The following is a 20,812-nucleotide window of genomic DNA, read 5'->3' on the forward strand; positions in this document are numbered from 1 at the left end:
TGAAATTTTTTGTATGTGGATGTTCCTGTCAATATTTTTTTTAATTTTTTCATTGTCAGTGTACCTTTATTTAATTTATTTATTTATATGTGGTACTAAGGATCGAACCCAGGGCCTCACAAATGCCAGGCAAGTGTTCTACCACTGAATCACAACCCCAGCCTCCTGGCAATATCATTTAGAAATAATGCCAAATGTTAACAAGCTAATGAAGGAACAAAATGTTTACCCAAACAATAGAATATGACTTTTTAAATTAAAACAACTTTTTTTATACATGTATATAGGGTAATAATGTCTGTCTTATTCAACCGTTCTTCCCATCTCTACCACTTCACTCCTCCCATCACTGTCCTCTGCATAATCCAAAGTTCCTTCATTGTTCCCTACCTACCCCCAACTATGGATCAGCATCCACTCATCAGAGAAAACATTAGGCCTTTGGATTTTTGGACTGGCTTATTTTACTTGTTATGATATTCCCTAGTTCCATCCATTTACCTGCAAATGCCAGAATTTCATTCTTCTTTAAGGCTGAGTAATATTCCATTGTGTATATGTACCAAATTTTCTTTATCCATTCATCTGTTGAAGGACATCTAGATTGGTTCCATAGTTTAGCTATTGTGAATTGAGCAGCTGTAAACATTGATGTGACTGTTTTACTGTAGTATGCTGATTTTAAGTCTTTTGGGTATAAACCAAGAAGTGGGATAGCTGGGTCAAATGGCGGTTCCATGGAATATGACCTTTCAATAAAAAGAAATGAAGTACTGACACACACAAGCATTTGGATATACTTAGAAAATATTATAATACTGAAGTGAAAGAAGCCAATCACAAACCATATATCATACAGTTCCAGTAAAATGAGATGGGTAGGGTAGGCAAATCTACAAAGACAAAAATATATATATTAAGTGGTTTACAGAAATTGGGGCCAGAAGTGGAAATGGGGAGTGACTACAAATAAATATGGGTCTGTTTTTAGAGTAACAAAATGTTCTAAAATTTGTGGTGATGGTTGCTCAACCCTATAAATATTCTAAAATTCACTAAGTTGTACACTTTAAAAGTATGAATCTTATGGTAGGTGACTTATGTGTCTTAATAAAGCTGTCATTCAAATGAAGATTAGTTTGAATAGCAGTTGCCTGCCTCCATTTCTACCATGCCACTTACCACTTTTCTCATTTACGTCAACAACTTTCTTTCACTAAGATCTTATACCTCCATATATAATGAATGCTCAGCATTGAGAATATTAACATTACAACAATCTGTTAGTTTTGTTCTATAACTCCATTTATGTTCTCTTTTTTTCATTTCCAACATTATTACTTTTTTTTTTTTTTTTTTTCCAGTACTGGGGATTGAAGAGGCACTCTACCACTGAGCTAGAGCTATATCCCTAGTCTTATTTTGAGACCATGTTGCCAAAACTAGCTTAGAACTTTCCATCCTCCTCATATTCACCCTTCCTGGAATTATAGGGATTTGCCAGTGCACCCAGCAACATTATCACTTTTTAATTTTCTAATATACTTTTATCATCTTTGTTGTCAATTGCCTCTTGATTATCCATTTTTGTAAAATATGTAGTTTTATCTCTGTAAAACAAAGTTGCAACAAAACTACACACTTTGCTATCTATGGGTGAATTGAATAAACAAATGACCAATCGTTTTTTAATAAAGTAGTGTTTGTTAGCTGATCATGTTGTGCTTCTGATAAGTTTTTTCGTTTGTTTGTTTGTTTGTTTGTTTGTTTGTTTGTTTGTTTGTATTTGGGATGCTAGAGATCTAGCCCAGGGCCTTGAATATGGAAGGTGAGCTCTCTACCACTGAGCTACACCCCCAACTCTGTGCTTCTGTTACTTTTGTCATGACTTATGGATTGAGAAACTAGAAGTGAAGTTTTGTACTTTACACAAGTACATTTATTATATAGTAGCACCTGAGGTTGAGCTGTGTTGTTGAGAACTGATGTTAAAACTATTCTGTAAAATTTGTGCAGACTGAAATTGTGTAAAGCAAGGACTACCCTCACTATCCTATTTTGTTTCTGAGAGTCAAATTAAGGGAGAAAAGAAAATTTTTTATTGAAGCATATAAGACAGTTTTCTGTTAAAATTTTTAATTTTTTTCTGGTAGTATATTAGATTATACATTTATCTTTTTTGTTTTTGGTTTTTGTAGGAAGTCGGTATGCCAGCAGATTATGTAAACAAACTTGCTAGAATGTTTCAGGACATAAAAGTGTCTGAAGATTTGAACCAAGCTTTTAAGGAAATGCACAAAAATAATAAGTTGGCTTTACCAGGTATTATTTTATAATTACATATGTGTGTATGTATTTTAAACTTTTAAAAAAGAATATCTTTGTTTCTGATAATTAAAGCTAAATAGCAGTAATAGATCCAGAAAGGTTATGAGGTTCACATTCCTGGAGACATCTATCAAAGCAGAATGTTACATTTGCAAATCTAGTTTTTGAAACAAAAGGATACTTACAACAAAATCTTTAGAGACTTGTTTATTTTTTACCCAATTTAATCTATTTTATTTTTAAAATTTTATCTGTTGTCAAGATTGTTTAATATTTTTTGATATTCTGCCCTTTAGCTGATTCAGTTAATATAAAAATTCTGAATGCTGGTGCCTGGTCAAGAAGCTCTGAGAAAGTCTTTGTCTCACTTCCTACTGAACTGGAGGATTTGATACCTGAAGTAGAAGAATTTTATAAAAAAAATCATAGTGGTAGAAAACTACATTGGCATCATCTCATGTCAAATGGAATTGTAAGTAGGTGATACGTTAGTTCAGGTTTCTGTTTGGGTGAAAGTAGAACTCCAAATAAGAATTACTTAAAATAGATTTTCTGCTTCTCTCACAGATAAAAATTTTCACAGGAATAGTGGATCTGTGCCATGAAATTGTTAGTGATTTAGTCTTCTGATTGCACCATCATGCTTCTGTTATTGTCCTTATCAACAGGACCCCATATGATCCCCACTTTGTATGTCTTCCTGACAACAGAAAGGAAAAGGAAAAGGTGTACCTTAATTTAAAGGCAGCTTCTAGAAGTTTCCTCCATTATTTCCACTTTCATCACATTGAACAGAACTCAGTCACAGCCACATTCTGTTAGAGGGAAAGCCAAGAGATGAGTCATTAAGTTTTGTTAAAATTTTCATTACCTCTAAGAAAGGAATAATGCAAATATTGGAAGACTGTCTTTTCACATATGATCTCATGTAACGGATATTTTATTAGGTAGATGGTAATCATTATGAAGAGCTTCTTATTAAAATTTATCTTATCTATTATAGATAACATTTAAGAATGAAGTAGGTCAATATGATTTGGAGGTTACCACGTTTCAACTGGCTGTCTTGTTTGCATGGAACCAAAGACCCAGAGAGAAAATCAGCTTTGAAAATCTAAAACTTGCAACTGAACTCCCTGATGCTGAACTTAGAAGGACTTTATGGGTTGGTTTGTTTTATTTATTTCGTTTATCAAATTGTATTCTGGAAGTTTGTGGTTAGTTTTTTTGGTTTTTTTGTTTTATTTTGTTTTGTTTTTTGGTGCACTGGGGATAAAATCCAAGGCCTCACACATGCTAGGCACACACTCTACCACTGAGCTACACCCCAACCCTTGTGAATTTTTGAGTCCATAACACTCTCAAAATGACATTTTAACCAAGAAAAATAGAAAAATTAGATATTCTGGAAAAAAGAAATTGAAAAAATAGGTAAGTTACCATGACAGAGAAAGGCAAAAAAAGGAGAAAGATTGAATTGGTATTTTTTACCTGTGAGTAGTCATCCCAAAGACATGTATGTACTATACTTACTTTTTATACCAAGAATTACAAAGAATTAATGATGACTAAAATCTAAGAGAATACGTCAGATCTTTTGAGAATTTATAAAATCTACTCATCAGCTTTTTACTTTGTAACTACTTTCTGTCTTTCATAAGCAACTTATAAGTTTCAAAATAAATTATTTCCTATGGAGGTAAGGTCAGGTATATAACTGACAAGTGGAATTTGCTACTGTCCTATGTGACCAATTCTAATTCCTTATTTTCCTATAAAGGGAATATTTATTGCTTCCTTGTAACCAACACTTTTCTCCTGTTTTTTCTGCATGGTATATTTAAATTGTTATATTCATGGAGGTACCAAATACAAATTTGGATTGTAAATTTGTGTTTATAATCCTTTCTTGCTTATATTGGTTGTGTTGGAGAATTGATCTTAATATCCCGTACTGTTTCTAAATACTAATTGTTTTCTCTTTATTCTTCATAGTCTTTAGTAGCTTTCCCAAAGCTCAAACGGCAAGTTTTACTGTATGAACCTCAAGTGAACTCACCCAAAGACTTTACAGAAGGTACCCTCTTCTCAGTGAACCAGGAGTTCAGTTTAATGTAAGGTTTATGTTGGTCGATATAAAATAAAAATGCCTTGTTTGACTTTTAGTTTTTTTTTTTAGCAAAATAATTTTTATTTACATGATATTTATAACAATGGCTATATATTATCATCAATTGAAATTTGTCATTTAGTGTTTTATTAAAATTATTAGGGAGCCAGAGGGTAGGGTCAGAGGGCAGAGGTGGGTGGGGCCTCTGGGAAAAACATACATTAATGAACTTGAGATATTTACTTCTTTACCATATTTTTATGGACATATTTTTGGTGTCTGATATTATACTATATTGCCCTTCCTCTTTAAAGTAAACTTTCTTTTGTGCTATAAAGCAACTTTATCCAGGCAGAGCATTTTTCCCTAAAGATTAATTAGATAATGTTGAATTACAACCCATGTCTCTTCAATTATCTAATGAATTATTTTCATGGCAATATAAATTATCAAATTTCTTATAAGAAATCATTATGAGAGGAATAGGATTTGTTTAAAGGTGTATGTTGGTTATTTGTTATTTCTTAATTTTTAGAATATTTCTAAATCTTTTCTCTCAGCTACTGTTGCTATAATACAGTGTTTGAAAGCCCTTTCACTGAGCAATGTTTTTTACAGAAAAAATGCAAAAGTTCAGAAAAGAGGTAAAATCAACTTAATTGGACGCTTGCAGCTCACTACAGAAAGGATGAGAGAAGAAGAGAATGAAGGAATAGTTCAACTAAGAATATTAAGAACCCAGGTTTGTGATATTATGATAAAATGTCTAAGTCTTAGGGTTTTTTGTTTGTTTAAATCTTCAAACTATCTAGGCTCACTGATACATACCTGAATCTCAACTACTTGGGAGGCTGAGACAAGAGGATCATAAATCTAAGGTCAGCCTTGGCAACTTAGCAAGACCCTATCTCCACATAAGAAATTCAAAAGGCTGGTGTAGCTCACTGGTAAAGTACCCCTGGGTTCAACCCCTGGCTAGGGATTGGGGGGTACAGGGCGGATTTTTTTTCTTTAGGAATATGATACCTTCTTTGTGTGTGTGTGTGTTTGTGTGTTCCGATTAGTTATATATGACAGCAGAATGCATTTCGAATTATTGTACACAAATGGAGCACAACTTTTTATTTCTCTGGTTATACATGATGCAGAGTCATACCATTCATGTAATCTTACATATACAGAGGGTAATATGAGTATCCATCTCATTCCACCATCTTTCCCATTCCCTCCCCTTCCCTCACTCCCTGCTGCCCAATCTGAAGTTGCTCCATTTTTCCCTTGCCCCCTATTCCCATTATGGATCAGCATCCACATATCAGAGAAAATATTTGGCCTTGGTTTTTGGGGATTGGCATATTATTTCATTTAGCATGATATTCTCTAACTTCATCCATTTACCTGCAAATGCCATAATTTCATTCTTCTTTAAGGTTGAATAATAGGAATATGATACCTTCTGAACACGATAAAGGATACTCATTTTAAACTAACATGATAATTTTAACTTTGAAAAAGTTTTTAAAGCCAAATTGTCCCAATTTACTATTTTTTATTTAAAATTATTTAAAACTTCTGACCAGTATAATAAAATATGAACCAAGAGGAAAAAGTAAAATTTTTCATTACTTATAAATCCTATAATTTGACAAAGTAGCACAGAAAAAAATGAATTGAAAAACTTAATTGGCAGGGCACAGAGGTGCATACCTGTAAGGTTGGTCGAATCTGTGGATGTGGAACCTATAGACACAAAGGGCCAAATGTATTTTTTCTTTTTCTCTTTTCACATTTCCTTTAGAACAAATTCTAATCTCCACTAAGGTAGATAAGATGCCTTTTGTAAGCTAAGAAGATGGCTTATACTAGAAAAAGTAAAAGAGAAAAGGATATTTACCAATTTCAGATAACCTGTATTGCAAGATTAATAATAATTACAGAAATTGCCAAGAAAAACATTGATGAGGAAGGGGGGGATGAGAATAGGAAAAATAGTATAATGAATTGGACGTAACTTTTCTGTGTTCATATATGAATATACACAACCAGTGTAACTCCCCATCATGTACAACCTCAAGAATCGGAAGTTACACTGAATGTATGTGTAACATGTCAACTACATCCTACTGTCGTGTATCTAAAAAGAACAAGAAAAAACATTGATGAAATTGACTTATGGGCTGCAGTTGTGGCTCAGTGGTAGAACACTACTTGCCTAGCATGTGTGAAGTAATGGGTCAGTTCTCAGCACCCCATACAAATAAACAAATAAAGATTCATCAACAACTAATAAAAATATTTAAAAAGAAAAGAAATTGACCCTATGAAAAAAATACTTATTTTTTTTATGAACATGAAAAACATGTACTTGCCACAAAAGTAAATAGAGCAAGAGCAAATAGAATGGCTGATAGAGCACAAATACATCAGAAGAGATGGATTCAATATCAACACTTTCATATATATGGCATAATTTTGAATAACATAGACATTATTAAGAACCCAGATTATGGTCTCAGGTGTAGCTCAGTGGTAGAGTGCTTGCGTAGCATGTGTGAGGCACTGGGTTCAATTCTCAGCACCACATAGAAATAAATGAATAAAACAAAGATCTATCAACTTCTAAAAAAAAAAAAAAAAAAAAATTTTTTTAAAGAATACTATTACTTTAAAAAAAAAAAGAAAATCCCAGATTTTGGAGTACTTGGGCAGAAAGTTACCAGTTAGAGCTACGAGTTACCAGTTTGTATTAACTGAATTAATACAAACTAAAAGTAATATTTATAGCAAATATAACTTATTAATCTGATAAATATTTTATAAATAGTACTTATTTTTAAAATAGTACTGTTATACAAAGAAATAACTGAATACAGGGAATTTGTGCATACATGGTTTGTTATATCATAATTGATGTTAGACACAATATTGGGTTATACACATACTGTGTTCACAGGTAAGATGAATTTTAAAATGTGTGTGGTGTATTTAAAGAAATGAAAAGATGTGTATTTCAGATGAGAGATTCTGGGTAATCTTGCTTTTCCTTATTTTCAGAATCTCTATAATCAGATTATCTTTCATGAGGAGTGAAAAAAATGTTTAAGTAAATAAACTTATGTGGGTGTTTCTGTTTATTTTTTTGTTTTTGGTACAGGGGATTGAACCAGGGTGTTCTATCACTGAGCTACATTCCTAGACCTTTTTATTTTTTATTTTGAGACAGGGTCTCACTAAGTTGCTGAGGCTGACCTGGAACTTGCAATCCTTCTGCCTCAGTCTCCCCAGTTGCTGGTATTACAGGCATGTGCCACTGTGCTTGGCTAATAAATTTACTTTTTGTAAGTAAATATTGGTCTTAGGATTAATTCCCTAGTAATTGCTGTTCATTCCGACAGATGTGGGATAGAGGATGAAATACATATAAAAAGTCATTTTTCATTTTGCTTTACTTAATCTTTTAAAACCCCTTTTTTTTCTTTTTTCTTTTAGGAAGCTATCATACAAATAATGAAAATGAGAAAGAAAATTAGTAATGCCCAACTGCAGACTGAACTAGTAGAAATTTTGAAAAACATGTTCTTGCCACAAAAGAAAATGATAAAAGAGCAAATAGAATGGCTTATAGAGCACAAATACATCAGAAGAGATGAATCCGATATCAACACTTTCATATATATGGCATAATTTTGAATATCATGGACATTATTAAGAACCCAGATTTTGGAGTGCTTGGGCAGAAAGTTACCAGTTTGAGCTGGAGAAAGGTTTATTTGGACTTTGATTACATAAATATGAAAATCTCTGCCTTACCTTACAAAATGACTCTATTTTGCCACTCACATTAGTTAGCATGATGGCATTCCCTTCATGTTGCGCACTCTGTAACAGCATGCTGTTTTGTGGAGAAACTTGCATTCATGAAGAGCCCATTATGAACTTTTAAAAGTAAATTTGATTTTTACCCACCAGGAGAAATACAGTTGGGACGGGAGAGGGCGGGGTTCTTGTTGCTTTTTTCCTTTTTTCCTCTCTTAAAAAATGTACTTGCACAAGGAAGGATATTCAGATATTCATGCACTGAAAAATGCTGTTATCTTTTGTTTTTTTTAAAAAATGCAATTAAAACTAGAAGTAGCATTCTTGGCTTCTTTTGATGAGAGTGAGCTGGTCAATACAACATTGGGAGAGGGCAGATGTAGATGAGAAGTTAAGTATTTCATAGTATCAAATTATTAGTTCAAACACTGCTTCAGTATAATAACTGGATTTTAATGGTGACCTGAAAAATGGTATTAAATATTTCCAACTTACAAAATGTTATTCTTTAAGCAGGAGACTGCTGTTTTAGTTTGTTAAATGATAAGGAATTTTGAAGACTCTTACATGGCTGGAAAGTTTGTTTTGAAAAAGTGAAGCTTATATTAATTATTGCTTCAGTTGTACAAAAGAAATTTATGGAGAGAGGTAGGTCATTATGACTACAGGGGTCAGAACAGCAAAACAAACATTAAGTGTGTTCACTAACACACTTAATATTTATATACCTAATATTTATTATGCCATATCTAAATTTATTGAACACAATGCAGAAATCTCCTGCTGTGATATAATACAGTTATGGAATGGATCTCTTAATCTGTAGCACAGAACTATTTTGGTATTTTAAAGTCTCATGATTAGGGATTTTTACAGCCTCAGGTTTCTGGAAAGAAAGACATTCTCTTTTCAAAAGTAATATCAGTCATCTAGGAGAAAGAGAAAAACACAACATAAGACCTGAAAAGCATAAGCAAAGTTATTCCAGTCTTAATATGAGCAGTATACTTGCCAAATATGTATATATATATTTATATATTTTAAAAATAAACATTTTTAAAATGTTCAGAAGGCAACAGTTACCTTTTTACTTTCAGTCAATCCAAAGCAGCAACTTACTAGTTGCTGGCAACTGAATACCCAGAGCAGTGCAAATTTTAGGACTTGAGGACTTGAACAACTGAGAAGAAAAAAATCTATTCCCATTGGGAAAAAATGGCTCAACATGGATTTTTTATTCATTGTGGTGCATGTTTCAAATTTTCTTACAAATTACGTCATATCTTTTTGATGTTAAGTAATATTTAAAAGTATGGTTTTGAAAATGGTAGGAAATGGAGTGCTGAGAGGCATCCAGTATTATATTATAGCAGAGTGCTTTTAAGAGCATTTCGTGAAATCTGTCCCCTATCCCAAGAAGCTTTATGAGCTCCCAATGAAAAGAAGGAAAGTCAATTTATGGTTTTGCTGATTGTAATCAAATGCATATTCTGAAACTCATAGGAAATTTGAATTTTGTTTAGAATTTAAAATATACTTCAGCTCAATCATTAGACCAAGCACATTGTGAAGAATTAAATTTAAAATTAGTGTTCATTGTTTTCTCTAATTAGATGACTAACAGTGAATAAATTTGAAATTTAGAAGAAATAATTTTTTAATAATTGTGGCCCTTATGTTTAACAAATAGTTTGGTATTGCATATCTGCTTGTCTTGATACAAAAATGACAAAGGAAGAAACAGTGGAAGGAAAAATTATAGGCCATTTTTTTTTTTAATGTTTAAATTTTATTGTTTTAAACCATAATTGTTCTCAGAACTTCTTTGGAATTTCTAATATTTTTGGTCGTTTAATTTAAGAATGAGAGCCATGATGTTTTGCTTTTTAAAGGCAAATTTAATGCAAAGTGGGTAACAAAATCCATAGCAAAGTTTTCTATTAAATTTTATAGATTTTTTAATAGCTAATTATGTCCTAATTGTATTTTGGGGATTGAACAGCAACAAATACTGTACACACAGTTTTCATCTTTTTTGTTGTTGTTGTTATGTATACAAAAGTTTAACTACTTTTTGGTGTTTATGAAAACCATTTAGTTGACATGGTGCCTATACCATTGTTGAATTTTCTTTAAATATGCTTTGACAATAGATTTGCTAATTTTAAAAAACAGAATCTGAAAAAAAATTTTTACCAGCAATTTGTTAAAGGTACACAATTACAGCTAGTATTATCAGGTCTCTTTTCTCCAATGCACACTTAAAATTAGTGCTATCTGAGCAGGAATGAAACTTAACATAGTTAAGGAAAAAGAAAGTCCAACCCCCACTTCACTACCAAAATACAATTTTTAAATTTTTTTATAAGTAGTGTGGCAAGAGGGCACCTCAGGTTAAGTTTTGAACACTCATCTTCTGATTTTAAAGATGGAGCCATCTGAAAATGTTAACCTTTGTTGCCATGTCATTGCCAGAGTAAGTATAGACATGAAACAATTTGCAAAGTAAAAATATATAATAATTTTGATGTTAAAATGATATAATAAACACTGTTCCAATGATTTGATGAGGATCTTGAAATAAATTCTGAAGTCTTCCAATTTTTACATTTATCGGAGCGGTCCCCAAGTTCTATCAACCTGTTTATTTAAGTCCCTTGATCTTATTTTATGCATAAATGTTAAAAAAATTTCCAAAAATGAAATGTTAGTACTCTTTTTACTTTTTATTAAATTTAATACAAAACATGACCTTAGTTGTTAAAAAAGGATTTCGCATTATTTGCAGTACAATGTCATTAGTCCTGCTCAAAGGGCAAATTTTAAAAATTCAGTTTGAGTAAAAGATTTGCTAGTTTTAAAGAAAGATTTGCTATCATAAACACAAGCTGGTTTTTGTATTTTCATGTAAATGACTGGGATGCTGTCTTATAAATTCTTCCAAGGTCAAGTTTGTGAGATAAAGACATTACATGAGAGCTTTCCTGTCATCTACACTATATGTCTTTTGGAGTGTTGAACAAATTTTGAGTTTCTAAGGTGTAATCTATCCTCATATGGTCTATACAATTTTGAATGTGTGCCACTACATACTGAGATGATAATGCTGTACAATTTTAAATGGTAGCAGTTTCTGTATGCAGTAGGCTGAAATATTTTGATGAACTGCTTAATTTTTGGATTTTATTTTTTAAGTTGTATAATTTATTTTCTTGCAAAATAAAAATGTAATATAAAAGCTTTCACTTATCCCCCAAATGTTGATTTTCTACCATGAAGTAGTTTCTAAGAGTTTAATTAAAATTTTTAGCTGGGTGTGGTGGTGCTCTTGTAGTCCTAGCTAATTGGGAAGCTGAAGCAGGAGAACCTCTTGAGCTCAGGAGTTTGAGGCCAGCCTGTGCAACATAAGACCTTGTCTCAAGGAAAAAACAATATAGCAGGTATTTGCACAAAGGAACCAAATTTCAAATAAATTTTAAAAGGCCTCTTTAAATTTAGAATTTATATCTTATTTCTACTGGAGTAGTCATGAAATAAATATTTATAGGCACTTCACTGGACAAACACAGTTGACTTCATAATGAGCTTAAACTCAGCTGTGGACTTTCAGTGAATGAGATCTGGGGGATTTGAGGGAGAGGAATTGACTTGGAAATGAAGCTAGAGAAAAGTTTAGTCTCAGTGTAATATTAACCTAAACCAAGAGACATTTATCATTAAGCTTAAACTTCCAGGAGACTCTTACTTGTATGAGTGCTTGCCAGTGCGCTGGTTGGGGCTCAAGAAATTTTGTACAGGTTGCACATCCCTAATCTGAAATCCAAAATGCTCCAAAATCAGAAACCTTTTGAGCATCAGTGTGACACTACAGGCAGAAAATTTCACACCTGACTTTTCATGTGACTAGTCACAGTCAAAATGCACACTAAAAAATACTACATAAGGAGTAGGGAATATAACTCAATGGTTGTGTACTTGCCTAGCATGTGTGAGGTCCTGGGTTTGATCACCAACACCACAAAAAGAAAAACAAAACAAAACTTCATTCAGGCCACATGTATAAAATTGTATATGAAACTTAAGTGAATTTCATGTTTAGACTTTGTTTCCATCCCCAAGATACCTTATTATGTATATGCAAATATTCCAAAATCTGGAACACTTCCGGTCTCAAGCTTTTTGGATAAGCAATATTCAACCTATATTTGTAATTTTGTATATATTTTTTCTTTTTTTGGTACTGGATATTGAACCCATGGGTTCTGTACCACTGAGCTACATCCCGTTTTTGTTTTTGCTTTTAATATTTTTAAAGAAGTCTTGCTAAGTTGCTGAGTCTGGACTCAAACATACAATGCTCCTGCCGTAGTCTCCTGAATTACTGATAGTACAGGCATGTGCCACTGCACTGAGTATATTTTAAAATTTTGAGACAGTCTACGTTGTCCATGCTAGCCTCGAACATGAGCTCTTCCTGCCTCAGCTTCAGAATCATTGGATCTGTACTGTTTTCTTTTTTTGGGGGGTGCTGGGGATCAAACCGAGGGCCTAGTGCTTACAAGGCAAGCACTCTACCGATTGAGCTATCTCCCCAGCCCCTGTACTGTTTTTTCTTAAAGAGGTTCCCCTAAGTATCTTAGAGCTGGATCCAGCTCTAAGACTGAATGCAAAAGAACCTGTCCCAACAGGATTGAATGTGGACTGAATGAGAGCATGTGTGCTTGAGAACAAAGTAGAGTGCAGTATTTACATTTTTTTTTTTTTCAATAATAGGGATTGAACCCAGGGACACTATAATGAGACACATCCCCAGGTTGCTTGCTTTATTTATTTATAGACAAGGTTTTGTTCAGTTGTCTGGACCAGTCTCGAACCTGCAATTTTCCTGCCTCAGCCTCTCAAGTTGCTGGGGACCACAGGTGTGCACCCTGCACCTGGCCTAATGTTGAATATGGTAAGTTCTAAGTGGGGAGACTATGCTATTTAACCAAAATGGATTTCTTTTTTTAAATTTATTTTTATTGTAAACAAATGGGATACATCTTGTTTCTCTGTTTGTACATGAAGTAGAGGCATACCATTTGTGTAATCATACATTTACATAGGGTAATAGTTTTTGATTCATTGTTATTTTTTTCCTTCCCCCTCACCCCAAAATGGATTTCTTATGTCGCTGAACACCTGTCTTGATCATTGAACAGTTTGAAACAGGGGTCTAAGACTGTTGAGAATTTCTAGGCTTTTATGAATAACTGATTGAAGCATAATACATGCATATAAACATTTAGGTTCTCTGTATAAATTTGAAAAGCTCACACACCCAAGATTAAAAATCTTCAGTAGTGAGGTCCAAGCCAGACACGGTACATACCTGTAATCCCAGCAACTCGGGAGGCTGAGGCAGAGGGATCTCAAGTTCAGGGCCAGCCTCAGCAACTTAGCAAGACCCTGCCTCAAAAAATATAAAGGAGCTTAGTAGTAGCTTAGTAGCTTAGTAGTAGTAGAGTGCCCCTGAATTTAATCCCTAGTACTACACACACACACACACACACACACACACACACACACAAAAAAAAATAGATGATAGGTTCTAGAGTGAGTAAAGCAAGTAACATCTTGCTCTGAATTAGCCATGGCCTAATATCTGGAGTGCTAATCCAAACTTGGATCTTTTCCACTTCTTACTAATCTAGAGAATGACAGAAGACTTCCATGGAAGTTAAATGATTTTGCTATTTTCATTTAATAATAAACAACATATACAAGCCAGTGCTGTGGCACACACCTGTAATCCCAGCAGTTAGAGAGGCTGAGGCAAGAGGATCACAAATTCAAGGCCAGCGTGAAAAGGGCTGCAGATGTAGCTGAGTGATAAAGCACCTCTGGGTTCAATTCCCAGTACCCTAAATAAATAAACAACATACATAAACTTTTTTGTACCATGTTTACTGAAGCAGACATATATTTAGATTTTTCTTCAACAGCAGGTGATGGTTGAAAGCCAGCACTAGAAACCAGGAAGGCAAAGATCTAAAGAATGAACTAACTATACACGGAGCTAGATTTGAACATTAACGCTCCTTGTTGAGAAAAGACAATTGTGGCAGTAACAGTGGAGCTTGGGATTTCCTTTACATGGTCCTTATTCTGAACTGCTAACTGTATAATTTAATTTTCTTTTCCCTATTCTACCCTAACTCCTTTATTCTCGATAGATGGTCCTGCTTTGGGAAAATAAGGCCTTTGGGCACGAAATTTCATAATTTGCTTTCCTTGCACCTCTACATTTACCTCTCTTAGTGTACATCTTCACCTGCCTACCTATCTCAGAGGAAGAGGTACCTCATTTCTTTGTGGTCCTGGGGTTGAACCCAGGGGCACACTATCACTGAGCTACAGCTCCAGATTGTTTCATTTTGTACTCTAAGATAGGATCTCTGGCTGGGTGTGGTGATGCATGCCTGTAATTGGGAGAAGGAGGTAGGAGGATTCAAGTTTAAGGCAGCCTGGGCAACTTAGCAAGATTGTCTCAAATGTTTAACAGGGTTGGGAATGTAGCTCAGTAATAAGAGTTTGCTGTATTCAGTCTCCAGTAATGAAGAGGAGGAGAAAAAAAAAAAAAAAAAAGGACTTGATCTTGCTAAGTTGCCCAGGCTGGCTTTGAACTTGGAATCCTCCTGCCACAGGACTTAGTAGCTGGGATTATAAGTATGTGCTATCATGCCCAATGAGATACCTCACTTCTTACTCAAGGCCAACAATTTACCTTTTTTCTGAAGCCTATCCATTCTTGCCTCCTGTGTTTTGTTTCATAAATATCTATGTTTCCCAAGTCTTCCACACATCCTTCATTTGGTTATTTCCTCTTTATCCTATCACAGTGATTTTCAATTTAGGTCCACAGACCAGCAAATTTATTGTCACTTGGTAGTTTGTTGGAGGCATAAGTTCTTGAGATCCACCCCAGACCTGAATCAGAAAAACTTCAGTTGAGTTCTAGCAATCTGAATTTCACCAAGCCCTCTGGGTAATGTTGACACAAACTAAAGTTTGAAAAGCTACCGAACTACAAACTTCTCATCCACCACTCTTATAAAACTTTTCCTGTCCCCACACCCTGGTCATGCTGTGAACTTATTTTCTGCCTTCCTTTTTCTGCGAAACATCTTGGAAGAGTAGTCCACAGTCTCACTGTCTTCATTTCTTCAATGTGGTCATTGATTTTGTCCCCAATGCTTCTCTTGCCACGGTCATCAGGGACCTCTCTAGTGCATAATCAGAAGTGCATTTTCAATCTTTAACTTGACCTCTTAGTGTCATTTGCACCTTGAAATACTCCTAGTTATTGACTAGTTTGTTTCATATTTTGACTTCAAGGACACTGATCTCTCCTCTGTCTCTCTGATCTTTTAGCTTTCTCAGTTTTATTCTCTGGCTCTTCTGCTTGCACATTCAGGATTTCATGTGATTCTCCCCTCTTGCCAAGATACAGGCTGCCTCTGGGTGAGTTCATCTTCTCTGGTTTCAGCACAATTTCTGTATTGGTGCTCTAGGAGAGGAGCCTAGTTGGAAGAGATCAATCACTGCAGGTTTTTTTGGAGGGTATATATATTTTGTCCCTGAACCACCCCCACCACCTAAACATATATCTCTCCTAAACATATATCTCCATCTGCTTCTCAAACATCTCACTGTCACTTGATCCATATAATTATCACAGTCTGAGTTTCACACCTTTGATTCATTCTCTGTTGCTCTTCTCCACACCACCATTGACTACTCTTCTCTGCTATCTCTAAAGTCTGGATTTTGTTTACCACTACTTCTATATTCACTGAATAAGAAATTTTCTGTTTGTGCTATCTGAGATTGGTAAGAATACAACTTGAGTGGCGGTGGGGTTGCTTCTTGGCCTACATTTTGAAGCCCATTATCTTAAATATAGAGTGGTAAGTAATAGTGAAATTATCAGTGCAGCTCCTTGCTCAATTAGGGGCCTACTATGTGTGAAATTGAATTGATAGGTTTGGAAACCACTGTTGACCATACTACATGTAAGAAGCCCAAAAGCATTCTCTGAACAAATAGGACTTCTATCTAATGAAGAACTCCCTAATATGCCTTCTTACACTATTTTGTTCCAGAATCCAAGATGAATCATATAAAAATCATTTTTAGGAACTCTTTATTATTATCTTGCACATCACTCTTTATGTTATAATCATGCTATTTGGATACATGCAGGGCCAACACTGCCACATTTCTGCTATAGAAGCTCTGTTAACACTGTATATTTCTTGGGATGTGAATAAAGGAGATGTTTTTATGGGGTGTACTCTAGAAAATATAATGACGTGGCATGTTTTAGCTTGAATCAGGAATGTCCCCCAAAGACTCGTGTGTTGAAGGTTTGATCTTGAGCTGGTGGGAGGTGGTAGAAATTTAAGAGGTAGAGCCTAGTTGGAAGAGGTGGATCACTAGGAATGTGTTTTGGAAGAGTATATTTTGTCCCCTGCAAGTCCCCCTCTCCTCTTTGCCTCCCCTGCCTTCCAGGCTGCATGAGATGAACCTTGATGATCTGCCTCCACAAATACCCAAAGCAATGTGGCCAAGTGACCATGAACTGAAACATCTGAAACCATGGGCCAAAATAAATCTTCCCTTGTATAAGTTGTTTATTTCAGGTGTTTTGTGGGAGAAACAAAAAGACGCACAGATCAGTTGACCCAGGATAGGCATATCAGATTCTGAGAACTGTTGTAACAAAGTGCCACAAACTGGGTGACTTAAAACATCAGAAATGCACTGCTGCACAATCCTAGAGTCTGAAACCTGGCTGTTGGCAGGACCATGCTGCTCCCTCTGAGGATTCTGAGGAAGGATCCTTCCTTGCCTCTCTCTAGCTTCCAGTGGTAGCCAGCAGCCTTGACATTCCTCAACTCATTGCGGCAACACTCCAATTTCTGCCTTCTTCTTTTCCTGTGCAGTCTTGATAGCAATTTCAACTTTCATTTAGACGGTCCTTGCTTCTGTAGTCAGCTTTTGAGGAGAAGCCAGAGAGGGATCTCCACATAATATATCAAATAAGGTGCTCAAATCTGCAGTAGGTAATTGTAAGGTAGGCCTTAACCAGTTAAAATCTCCCAATAACTTATGAAAATCATCGAAAATATGTAAGGCATCAGTTCCAGCTTGTGAGTTTTGTGGATGAATTAAGTCCTATAATTAGGCTGCCCAAATATAAAAAGGAAAGACCTTTTGTACATCTGTAAGGAATTAATAGACAACAGTTATAAAGTTTACAAGGAAAAACAAACTAAGATGTAACAAGAGTAAAAACATATTTAGTTTGTACAATTGCTATGAGCTAATAAACATGATTTTTTTATAATCCCAAACTTTTATTTAGCTATATATTATGTTTGTGTTTAAGATTATGATTATTTTTATAAAAAAAATCTATCTTTTGAACTTAACTTTAAATAAACTTGAGTGGTTATCTTAAGTTGGAATAAGGTAAGAGGCAGAGTCTTAACTCAGATGAGGTATGGACTCGACAAATCTTAAATAAAGTGTTTTATTTTTTTAAACTTTAATCTCAAATATTATTTTATAAAGTTTTTATAAATAATTTTTGAGTCCATATGAATCAATTAACATAATTCAACAATACATCTGAAATATGAATTAAACAAGTCAAGATAGCTTTTAATCCTCTTTTGTGCAAAAAGGGCAAAGTGTCTTTATATCTCATATTGTCAAACTTTAAATAAACCAGACTCTCCTTATTGTCCCATTAAAAATATATTTAAGTTTACTTCTCAGTGTAGAGAGTAACTCAAAATTTTATAGTTTGACAGATTATTTTCATCTAATTACAAAATATTAAATCATAAATAAATTTTTAACTAAATTTATTTTTATAATAGACCACTATTACAGAGAACATTGGCTTTGTAAAATGTTCTCCAAAACCTTATATTTAAAAGACTTGATATGAATACTTTTAGAATACAAAGAAACCAATTAACAGCACCACAATACACTGATGTTTTTATATCAACGAAGTTTAACTTTTTTTTTTTTGCAGTGCCGAGGATTGAACCCAGGGCCTCGTGCTTGCAAGGCAAGACACTCTGCCAACTGAGCTATATCCCCAGCCCAAGCAAATTATTTTTTAAGAAATCCTTATTACTTTAACATATAGAGGATTAAACTTTGGTTCACACTGGACTATGAATATTTAACTGTGTCTGGAGAAGGGATCACCTTTATAAACCTTCTACAACTGACACAATCTTTTGTCACTTACACAAACCTTCCTGTCACATACTCAGACTTCCTTGTCACATATTCAGATCTTCTCTTTCCCTTCACAAACCTTATATCTGTTTATCTTCACAAACCTTATATGTCTTTCCCTTCATAAACCTTATAACACTTTCCTAGCCATTGATCCCTTTTAAATTTACATTCTGAAACAATCCTTATGAAATTTAGGAATTTTTTCCAATTACTCCTCTTAATAAGATGAAATACTTATGCTGGTTTATAGAACTTTAATTGAAACACAGCTGAAACTTTTTGAACCATTTGCATATACAGTTATACCTGTTAGGACTTGAATTCCTTGTTTTAGTGAAGACCCAGAAACAAAGCAATCTTAAACTCCTTTTTAAATTTATCCATTTAAGACAACACATTTTTGAAGATTAATTCCATTTAACGTTAAATCTAATTTGCTTATTTCAACTTTAAAATTAAAATATCTGACAAATGTAGTTATTAGTATTAACCATCTCTTTCCTGTTGAAGAAAAATCCTAGAAGCAATGGATATTACATCACATTATAGACATTTTGTAGAAATCAACACTTAATTGTCTGGCCACCTAGAAAAAAATTTGTGAGTTAGAAATTTAAAGATATCTTTATTTTATCTGATTATTTGAATTGATTATTTGGATCCACCTCTTTATTTAAATTTTAATGAGCACTTATTTTTCTAAATGTCAATTTTGGTATCATGTACATAATATGTAGACCCAACACCCAGCAACACAATACACAGGTGTGCACACATACACAAGACAGATAAGAAACAAACTTTTTGTACGTGGAGCTCCACGGGTAAAAGGTATTGTCATTGGTGTACATTAAAGCCTCTATTAGATTTAACCTAGGTTTAACCTATTGGAAATTAAAATAAAGCCCATCAGACTTTTATATTATGACTTAAATATAGGACAGGCCTGTCCAATTGGAAATGTCTAACAGTTGTGATGGACACTGAAATCAGGTAGCCAGCAGTTTGTCCTTCATGGTTTTCAGACTTATTCCCAACATCGCCATGTCTGTGTACTCCTTAGGATTTATGAAAAAGAATTTTTGAATGTATTTAAGAGCTAATCCTGGAGAAACTGGCTTCTAAACAGAGTGTAAAATCCTCAATGGTGAGATAAAATAATACTGATCTGAAAAAAAATACATTAACTTATGTAGAATTTCAAAAAACAGGAGTTTTCTAAAAAAAAAAATTACACAGTCACAATACTAACATCTTCATCAGATCAGAGCGTACTTTTAGTTCAGATAAGAGTCAGTTCAGATATCTAAACAATGTGGAAGTCTGTGAAGTGATAAAAAAAAAAGAAAGAGAGATTTTAGCAAAAGAAAGCTTGTATATTCAGAATCTTTTCACTTTTCTTTCTATGCTATAACGTTAAGGAGAAACTGGTTAAGAAAGCCAGTTAATGGTATATATACACAATGGAATATTATTCAGTCATAACGAAGAATAAAATTATGGCATTCACAGGTAAATGGATGGAGTTGGAGAATATCATGCTAAGTGAGATAAGCCAATCCGAAAAAGCCAAAGGACAAATGATCTCTCTGATAAGTGTATGATGATACATAATGGGGATGAGGGGAAGCAAGAATGGAGGAAGGATGGATTGTATAGAGAAAAAAAGGGATGGGGAGGAGGTTGGGGGAAGGAAAAATAGCAGAATGAGACAACATCATTACCTTATGTACATGTATGATTACACAAATGGTGCGATTCTACTTCATGTACAACTAGAGAAACAATTGTACCCCATTTGTGTACAATGAATCAACAAATAAGTTATAAAAGAAAGCCAGTTGAAAACATATAAGATAGCCAGCCAAGCAGTTTGAATTTAAAAAGGGACACTTTTTCCCTTTTGTCTTAACTGGTTTTTCATAAGTCTTGTAAATCTTGCAGGCTCTGTAATTTACATTTTTAAATATTAAGCCCAGGAGAGTGAGAGATCCAGCAGAAACTAAGAGGTAAGGAAAAGTGCTGTAATCATTGTTTCTTTGGTAAAACCATTCTCTTAAAGCATGATGTTATTGTTTATAGTCTCTCTGGAGAGCCCCTCTTTTTCTTTTTTGTTCCTGGAGCTGCAAGTTTAACTTTAGGCAGGGTGCAGTTGCCCACGTCTTTACATTTTCTGCCCCTTCTGTAGGAAAACGGGAAAGTTTTAGTAATAAAGTTTACAAATTGTAACATCTGTACTTTTCTAAAAGAACC

General features: G+C 34.1%; 1 protein-coding gene across 1 annotated transcript in view; it reads left to right on the plus strand.

Moving 5' to 3' along the window:
• Nucleotides 1–11,504, plus strand: part of CUL5 (cullin 5) — an 86,660-nt gene extending 75,156 nt beyond the window's left edge. Inside the window, 6 exon segments of the mRNA XM_079101682.1 lie at nt 2,199–2,322; nt 2,625–2,800; nt 3,332–3,493; nt 4,324–4,442; nt 5,057–5,180; nt 7,928–11,504. Coding sequence (XP_078957808.1) covers nt 2,199–2,322; nt 2,625–2,800; nt 3,332–3,493; nt 4,324–4,442; nt 5,057–5,180; nt 7,928–8,122 — 900 coding nt within the window. The 3' untranslated portion in view covers nt 8,123–11,504.
• The last annotated feature ends 9,308 nt before the right edge of the window (nt 11,505–20,812 follow it).

Source organism: Sciurus vulgaris, assembly GCF_902686455.1.
Source record: "Sciurus vulgaris genome assembly, chromosome: 11".
NCBI lineage: Eukaryota > Metazoa > Chordata > Mammalia > Rodentia > Sciuridae > Sciurus > Sciurus vulgaris.